At 38.1% G+C, this 10,000-nt stretch overlaps 1 protein-coding gene across 1 annotated transcript in view; it reads right to left on the bottom strand.

Moving 5' to 3' along the window:
* The window catches only part of LOC113802877 (integrin alpha-5-like), a 32,656-nt gene that overhangs the window by 11,142 nt on the left and 11,514 nt on the right, over positions 1–10,000 (bottom strand). The window contains exons 9-17 of the mRNA XM_070126803.1: positions 8,003–8,212; positions 6,969–7,071; positions 5,947–6,038; positions 5,053–5,189; positions 3,946–4,103; positions 2,363–2,432; positions 1,536–1,608; positions 957–1,168; positions 150–381 (exon numbers count right to left, since the gene is read on the bottom strand). Of these exons, the coding sequence (XP_069982904.1) occupies positions 150–381; positions 957–1,168; positions 1,536–1,608; positions 2,363–2,432; positions 3,946–4,103; positions 5,053–5,189; positions 5,947–6,038; positions 6,969–7,071; positions 8,003–8,212 (1,287 nt within the window). The remainder of the gene's footprint in view (positions 1–149; positions 382–956; positions 1,169–1,535; positions 1,609–2,362; positions 2,433–3,945; positions 4,104–5,052; positions 5,190–5,946; positions 6,039–6,968; positions 7,072–8,002; positions 8,213–10,000) is intronic.

Below are 10,000 nucleotides of genomic sequence, written 5' to 3'. Positions count from 1 at the left end.
ACCCACCCAAACCCTCCCACACACAAACACCCACACACCCAAACACACACACGCTCACCCAAACCCTCCCACACCCACCCACCCACACACACACCCACACAGCCCCCCCCCCTCCCCGCCCATAAACCCCCCTGACAATACAACCCTACCCTCAGATTCTTTCCGAGTTCGTTGTATGTGCAGATCTGCTTGGTTCGCCCGTTATCCGAAATGTAGAGAGATTCCCGGCACTTGGGGAGAAACCGGGTGCCGGATACGTGGGAGAAAGTGAGGACCGAGGGATAGGTGGCTTCGAGGGTGACCGAGTAGGCTGTCGCTTGGAGAACCTGGAGTACCACCTCGATCTCCATGTTGCCGGCTTGTACCGTCAGTTCTTTGTACCTTTTTTTTATTGGGAGGAGAGAGGGAGGAGAGGGGGGTGGGGTTAGTATGATGGGTGGGTGTGGGCCAAATGTGGATTATATGTTTTGTTTTTTTATGTTTCTGTCTCTTTCTCATTCTTTGTCTCTATTTCTGTCTCGCTTTTTTTGTCTGTCTCTGTCTCTTTCTTTGTCTCTGTCTCTTTCTCTTTCTTTGTCTCTGTCTCTTTCTTTGTCTGTCTCTTTCTTTGCCTCTGTGTCTGTATCTCTTTCTTTCTTTTTCTGTCTATCTGTTTGTCTGTCTGACTCTGTCTCTGTTTCTTTCTCTCTCTGCCTGTCTGCCTACCTGCGTGTGCGTGTGTATGTGTGTGTGTGTGTGTGTGTGTGTGTGTGTGTGTGTGTGTGTGTGTGTGTGTGTGTGTGTGTGTGTGTGTGTGTGTGTGTGTGTGTGTGTGTGTGTGTGTGCGTGTGCGTGTGCGTGTGCGTGTGCGTGTGTGTATATGTGCGTATGTGCGCGCGTATGTGTGCACGGACATGCGTATCTGTGTAAGTGTCTCCGCGTACACAACCCACTCCCAAGCACAGCGTACACCCTACCTAGGCTCGAGGACGAGGTCGGGCTTCGAGTAACAGGTGGTGATGTCCTCGCACTCCAGCCTCGCTCGGGCCTCGAACACCGGGGGGCTCAGGAGGTCGAGGACGATGGGGATGGCTCTTCGCTCCGGCGGGGGCTGCTGGGGCTCGCTGACGGGGGCGAGGCTGACGTTGGTGCTGAGCAGGAGGGGGACGTCCAGGCGAGGGCGGTCTTCCTGAGGGGGGACGGGGGGAGGGAGGGGGGGAGAGGGGGAGGGGGGGAAGATCGCGGTCAGGGTTTCAGGAATCTGGTTTTAATGTGATCAAAGCACGTGTCACAGCCTCACGAATCTAGTTTTAATCAACACGTGTCTCAGTCTCACGAAAATAGTTCTAATCAACACGTGTCACAACTCACATCTAGTCCTAAATCTAACCTAAATCAAGTCCCAAATCTAAATCTAAATCAAGTCCTAATCAACTCACATCACAACCTCACGAATCTGGTTTTTAACTCTTATCGTAGAATCACACACCTCCTTGACATAGGATCAGATTCCATTAGATTCTGATTTCAACCCAATCCACTTCAGCCGAACCTACCTTCACATAGGCGACTTTGGAGAACGGAAGCACGTGGTCAGCGACGGGGCTTACATCACGGGTCACGGTCAGCCTGGAGGAGGGAAACGTATATATACATATATATCGCAATTTTTTTTTACGGTCAGCCTGGAGGAGGGAAACGTATATATACATATATATATATATCGCAATTTTTTGTTCTCTCTCAATTTAGTAATCGAGAGAGAGGGAAAAAATTGTGATTATAATTGATTTTTTTTTAGTATGTTAGGTTTTATTTTAAGATTTTTTAGTATCTTAGGTTTTATTTTAAGATTTTTTATATTATGTTTTATTTAGATTTTTCAGTATATTAGGTTTTATTTTAAGATTTTTTAGTATATTAGGTTTTATTTTAAGAAGATTTTTTAAGTATATTAGGTTTTATTTTAAGATTTTTCGGTATATTAGGTTTTATTTTAAAAATATATTTTTTTAGTATATTAGGTTTTATTTTAAGATATTTTAGTATATTAGGTTTTATTTTAAGTTTTTTTTACTTTATCAGGTTTTATTTTAAGATTTTTTATTATATTAGGTTTAATTTTAAGATTTTTAGTATAGGTTTTATTTTAAGATTTTTTTTTAGTATATTAGGTTTTATTTTAAGAAGATATTTTAGTATATTAGGTTTTATTTTAAGAAGACTTTTTAAAGATATATTAGGTATTATTTTAAGAAGAATTTTTAGTATAAGGTATTATTTTAAGAAGACTTTTTAAAAATATATTAGGTATTATTCTAAGAAGAAGGAAAAAATGAAAAGATAAGAAGGAAAAAAAATGAAAAAAGATAAAAAAATTTACCGATAGTCGTCACTCTCCAAAAAGGCGAATCTCCTGTACTTGGCATCCAGGTCGAACGAAAACACCATTGCTGAAAGATAACAGCGATAATGGTGATGATGATAATGATAGGGATAGGGATAATAACAATTAAGATTATAATCATCAGTATCATTAGGGTAATGATGATGATGATGACAATGATAGTAATGATGATGATGATAATGATAGGGACAGGGATAATAACAACAAAGATTATAATCATCAGTATCATGATTATGATAATGATGATGATGATGACAATGATAGTAATGATGGTGATGATGATAGTGATGATAATGGTGATAATGATAATGATAATGATAACAGCGATAATGGTGATGATGATAGTGAAAGGGACAGGGATAATAACAACAAAGATTATAATCATCAGTATCATTAGGATAATGATGATGATGACAATGATAGTAATGATGGTGATGAGAATGATGATAATGGTAACGATAATGATAATGATGGTTATGATGATGATGATAATGATAGGGACAGGAATAACAACAACAAAGATTATAATCATCAGTATCATGAGGATAATGATGATGATGATGACAATGATAGTAATGATGATGATGATAATGATAGGGACAGGGATAATAACAACAAAGATTATAATCATCAGTATCATGAGGATAATGATGATGATGATGACAATGATAGTAATGATGATGATGATAATGATGATGATAATGATGATAATGATAATGATAACGATAATGATGGTTATGGTGATGATGATAATAATAGGGACAGGAATAATAACAACAAAGATTATAATTATCAGTATCATTAGGATAATGATGATGATGATGACAATGATAGTAATGATGATGATGAGAATGATGATGATAATGATGATAATGATAACGATAATGATAATGATGGTTATGGTGATGATGATAATGATAGGGACAGGAATAATAACAACAAAGATTATAATCATCAGTATCATTAGGATAATGATGATGATGATGACAATGATAATAATAATGATGATGATGATAATGGTGATAATAATAACGATAATGATAATGATGGTTATGGGGATGATGATAATAATAATAAGGACAATAATAATAATAATAATAATAATGATAATTATAAAAAATGATGATAACAGTAATAGTAATATTATAATAATAATGGTGATGATGATGCTAATGATGATTATAAAAAAAGATATAATATAATATAATAATAATAATAGATAATAGCAATAGTAATAATAACAAATAATGATGATAATACTAATGATAGAAATAAATAAATAAATATATATACACATGTATATATATATATATATATATATATATATATATATATATATATATATATATATATATATATATATACATCAACAATAATGATGAAATTTTAAGAAAATGAAAACAAGGTAATGAATATTCTTTAAAACATTCTTCAAGAATATCTTCTATGGATAATTCCAAAGGATTTTCAAATAATGTTTAATTTTAATTTAATGTTTATTACTATTTAATTTATTACTATTATTATTCATCTTTATGTTTATTACTATCTCAACGTACGTAAATTGTGCGACATGTTTTTGGTCCGGTGCTGCACGCTGACGGAAATGTTGAAGCATGCAACATCTTGACCTCTGATGTTGCATGGCTTGTTCCCCATTGATATGACTCGCGGGTCGATCTCGATGGCGCCCACCAGGTTCACCACGGGCGCAGTTCTGGGGGTGGGGGTGGGGGAGGAAGGAGGGGGGGAGGGGGTGGGGGGAAGAAGAAGGGTTAGAGGGTTGCTAAGAAACGGAAGGTTTGTGTGTGGTTCGTGTCTGTTTCTGTCTGTGTGGTCTGTCTGTCTTCGCACACTTTTTTTTCTTTATCGTTGTCTTTATTTGATCTGTGTTCTTTCTTTCTTTGTTTGTTTTTTCGCTCTTTCTTTCTCTCTCTCTCTCGCTCTCGTTCTTTCTTTACTTTTCGATTTCTCTCTTTCTCTGTTACACTCCTTCCATCTCTCTCTCTCTCCTTCTCTCTCTCTCTCTCCTTCTCTCTCTCTCTCTCGTTCTTTCTTTACTTTTCGATTTCTCTCTTTCTCTGTTACACTCCTTCCATCTCTCTCTCTCTCGTTCTTTCTTTACTTTTCGCTTTCTCTCTTTCTCTGTTACACTCCTTCCATCTCTCTCTCTCTTTCTTTTAATCTCCCATTTTCCAAGAGATTTCACTCAACAGTTTATACTTCAAACATTATATATCTATACACCTTGCAATGCCACCTTAACTCTCTCTTTCTCTCTAACACTCTCACATAATCTATCTTTCCCAGACTCTCTTCTTTCTCTCTCTTTCCGGCGCTTGCTCTCTCTCTCTCTTTCTCTCCCCCCTTATCTCTCTCTCTCTCTCTTTCTCTCTTTCTGTCTGTCTCTCTCACTCACTCCCACACACTCTCTCTCTTTCTCTCTCTCTCTCTCTCCCCCTTCTCTCTCTCCCTCTCCTCTCTCTCTCTCTCTTCTCTCATCTATCTATCTTTCTCTCCCCCCCTCTCTCTCCCTCCCTCCTCCCTCCCCCTCTCTCCCTCTCTCTCTCTCTCTCTCCCTCCCTCCCTCCCTCCCTCTCTCTCTCCCTCCCTCTCTCTCTCTCTCTCTCCCTCCTTCTCTTTCTCTCAAACAGTATCTCTCTTACCGGATAAGGACGGCTGTGTCCGATTCCGGTGCGCCGATGATCAAGTCAGGATGGCTGTTGTGATCGACGTCTATGCCGCCGTCGATGCTGAAGCCGAAGCTGCGAAGTCCGGTCGAGAATTGGGACGCAGTGATTTTCTGCGAAATATAGTTTTTTCTTTATCTATCTATCTGTTTATTATTATTATTATCATCTTCTCTCTCTATATATATGTTTAAGAAATGACTTTTTTTTCTTCAAATGTATACATGCATGAATATGCATGTATGTATGTATGTATATAAAAAAAAAATATCTATCTATCTATCTATCTATCTATCTATCTATATATATACAAACACACACACACACACACACACACACACACACACACACACACACACACACACACACATATATATATATATATATATATATATATATATATGTACATACACATATAAATATAAACACATAAATACATAAATATATATAAAAAAATATCTATCAATCTACACACACACACATACACACACACCTGCACACACACACACACGCACTGCCAACACACACACACACATACACACACACAACACACACACACACACACACACACACAGCACATTAAAGCCCCTCCCACACTCTCGTATCCACACATGCACTTGCGCCACCACCCCCACACACACACACTCCTCTATTCCACATTATTGTTAACACACATTATCACACACACAAGCTCCCCCCACACATCATCACGCACCTGCCCCCCCCCCCCCCCCACACGCACACAAGTTCCCCCCCACACACACAAGCCCTCCCCCCACGCACACGCACGCCCCCCCCCCCCCCCACACACACACACACACACCCGCACACAACCCGGCCGGACCAACGGATCGCCCGCACGCCAGCTACCTGCGTGTGCTCAGTCCGTAGGCCGTTCGCTCCGCCGTTGAAGATGAAGACGACCCCGCCCTCGGTGCCGAAGGGGGCTCCGATGGCCACGTCTGCAGGAGGAGGAGGAGGAGGAGGAGTTTTCTTGGGTGAGAGGAGGAGGAGGGAGAGAGAGAGGGATAGAGGGAGGGAGGGGGGGTGAGAGAGGGAAGGAGGGAGGGGGTGGCGAGGGTGGGGGGATGATGTGGAGTGGAAAGAGGCAAGGAAGGAAGGGAGGGAGAGGGTGGGTGGGGTAGGGATAGGGAGGGAGGGGTAGGATAGGGAGGCAGGCAGGTAGGGAGAGAGAGGGATAGAGAGAGAGAGAGAGAGAGAGAGAGAGAGAGAGATAGAGAGAGAGAGAGAGAGAGATAGAGAGAGAGAGAGAGAGAGTGGAAGAGAGTTGAGAAAGAGAGAGAGAGAGAGAAAGAGAAGAGAGGAGAGAGAGAGAGAGAGAGAGAGGGAGAGAGTGAGAGGGGAGGGAGGAAAGGACTCGAGAGATATAATATATACATATATAAAATATATATATATATATATATACGTTATATTTATTTTACTTGGCTTTATATTATTTATTGACATATATGTTGTTAGGGAGAGAGCAGATACTACTTCGACTAGCAGCAAAAAGACCAACAAAATAGTAAGAATAATCATGGTAATACACAGAATCAATCCAACTATTCAGTATTTTTTCTATACTGATTAGTCAGTTCACTAAATTCACAGTATTTTTTTTTATTCTTTATTAAACATACAATACACGTAATACAGTAATACAGTCACACTGAAAGAAATATTACCTTTCAACGCTGAATGCGAAATCACAGAAGAAAAAAAGAAAATTAAAGAAAAAAAGGTGAGTAAACGTAAAATTTCCCTAAATACACGAAAGAAAAGGGGTAAAGATAAGGACGCGATAAGACCGAGATAAAGAACACACTCCCGCTAGAAGTCTTACTTTTGTCTCAATAAACGTGTCAAAGTAAAAAAAAAAGTCTTACCATCATAGCCGTCCTGGTTGAGGTCGCCGAGGCCGCTGACCGCATGTCCGAAGCGGCCCCAGGGTTCTTTTCCTATGATAACCGACCTAGGCCTCGTGGACACCTGGAGAGGGCAAAGAAAACGATAATCACACCTTTGTTTACGGTTTGGTCGACGGACGTATCTGATTTTAAGGGTTGAAAGATGATAAGTCGCCGAGCCTAAAGGTGCTGTCACACTAGCACTTTTTCCGTCAATTTTTAAACAATTTTCAGAATTTTTATCAAGTTTTGAGCGAATTGTCGGTTTTCCAGTCAGATGATAATGATCGTTTCCGTCTGAAAACCTTAACGTCAACCTTTTCAGCCAAGCATACTCAAATCAAGAGTTATATTCGAGAATGTTTGTATTGATGTTAAATGAAATTGTAAAAAAAATGACAGCCCCTTAAGTGTCATTGTTCTGGAAAGTGACGTTTCCGGGGAATTATGTTTGGATACTCGTTTGGACGTGTTAAAGGCTCTGGAATGGGTCGTATTCAAAACAAAGAGTATGTACCGATATATAAAATCTAATTTTAAAGGTAAGCGAAACCCTAAACACACACATACATATATACATAAATGTACAAACACACACACACACGTATATATATATAGTTGACAAGAGCAATATCTGATATAATATAGCAAATATAACATTCAACGTTGCACCAGACCTTCCTCACCTTACCAAAAACGATTCCTCTCGCCATCAATAGGAACCATAAAGGTGCTGTCACACTAGCACTTTTTCCGTCAATTTTTGGACAATTTTATTCAACATAAATACAAACATTCTCGAATATAGCTCTTGATTTGACTCTACTTGGCTGAAAAAGTTGACTGAAAGGTTTTCAGACGGAAACGATCGTTATCGTCTGACTGGAGAATCGACAATTCGCTCAAACATGGACAAAATATCAGAAAAATGTAAAGAAAAAAATAGAAAAAAGGGACGGAAAAAGTGCTAGTGTGACAGTACCTCAACCCGTCCCACCGCCACTAGCACCCACCTTCTTCGTCGGGGCATAGTGCACGTACGCCCTCCCGTGGTCCAGCATCTGGTTGGGGGCCTGAGCGAGCGGCGCCCCGACTATAAGATCCGTTGCGCCGTCGCCGTCCACGTCGGCCGTAGCTAAACTGTAGCCGAAGCTGTCGCCATTGGCCTCGCCGAACATCCGGACGTGGTAGCGCGAGGCGAGGCGGTTGTTGTAGAACCAGACCTTCGGCGGGAGGGGGAGGGATAGGGGGGGAGGGGGAGGGAGAGATATCAGGTATAGAGGAATAATTATATTATCGTTGTTGCTATCATTGTCATTTTTTTAAATTGTCGTTGCTACGATTAACACACTACTATTGTTTAATATCTTTATATCTATATATAGACTATATATGTACACACACACACAAATATATATATGTATATACATATATATACATATATAAATAAATAAGTAAATATATATATATATATATATATATATATATATATATATATATATATATATATATATATATATATATATATATATATATATATATATATATATATATATATATATATATATATATATATATATATATATATATATATATATAAACACACAGACACATATATACATACATATATCATAATAATTACTTTAGGCATTATTTGCATCGTTCTAGAATTTCTCTGGCATCTAATTTCAAACTGTGCGGAACGTATTATTATTATATTAGGTCAGGTATTAAATTACGTAGTATTAAAGATTAGTGTACTTGTTATTAACCATGTCGGTAAACAACTTGGTTCTCTCTTTTCCAAGTCGATGTCTTATCACTGTGGATCATTAGGACACGAAATGGCTGTGACCCTCAACAACCATCCGAATATTTCTTCGCTGTGGCAATAACCCAAAACCTGAGGACGTGGACAACACTCAAGGACACACGTACCCCTTTATTTAAGGAACAAAGCAAATAGATTGATTTTAGGAAGCCGTTTTCTTTGTGTATTACTGGTGTTTATGATGACTTCTCCCATCACGCATTTTGAAAATTGGTACGTTTGTAAACCGCCACAAATTAAGTACAAAAGGAAGCTTCCTAGACCTAGATACTACGCCGGAAAATAAAACAAGTTTAAATTCAAAATACAACTCGCTGTAGCATCCAGTTCATGGTTGCAGTAGACGCGAGTTGGCAATTCTGATAACTTCAGGTAGTTGTAAGTTTAGTGCCGTTGTGATTATAAGCCAGCGGTTGTGTTTTTGGCGGTATTTTTGAAAAACAGGTATTTAGATTTGTGGTAGAGAGGAATTTAGCTATATTTTTTCTGTCGGTGAAAATACGGTCGGTCGGGCTACCTGAACCAAAGGTATTTTATAGCTTAATGATGATAATAATAATGATATTACTACCACTACTACTACTGCTAGTAATGATAACAATAATGATGATAAAAACAATGCCAATAATAATGAAAGCAGTAATGATAATAACAATGATGATAATGATAATAATAATAATAATAACAATAATGATAATAATAACAATAATGATAATAATCACAATAATGATAATAATGACAATAAGGATAATAATAACATTACTACTACTATTAATAACAATAATTAATACACTACTACTACTAATAATAATGATATAAGAAAAAATACAACAACCCCCATTGGCCAATAAATACTACTACTACTACTAATAATATAAACAAAAAAATGATAACAACCCCCACTGGCCAATAAATACTACTACTACTATAACATAAACTAAAAAATGATAACAAGCCCCAATGGCCAATAAATACAACTACAAATAACATAAACTAAAAAATGATAACAAGCCCCAATGGCCAATAAATACTACTACTACTAATAATAATATAAACTAAAAAATGATAACAAGCCCCTTTGTCCAATAAATACTACTAATAATAAGATAAACAAAACAATGATAACAAGCCCCATTGTCCAATAAATACAACTACTACTAACATAAACAAAAAAAATGAT

This window comes from Penaeus vannamei, chromosome 10 (genome assembly GCF_042767895.1).
Source record: "Penaeus vannamei isolate JL-2024 chromosome 10, ASM4276789v1, whole genome shotgun sequence".
Lineage (NCBI taxonomy): Eukaryota > Metazoa > Arthropoda > Malacostraca > Decapoda > Penaeidae > Penaeus > Penaeus vannamei.
Note: the sequence above shows the minus strand (reverse complement) of the source record. Positions and strands in the feature narration are given on the sequence as shown.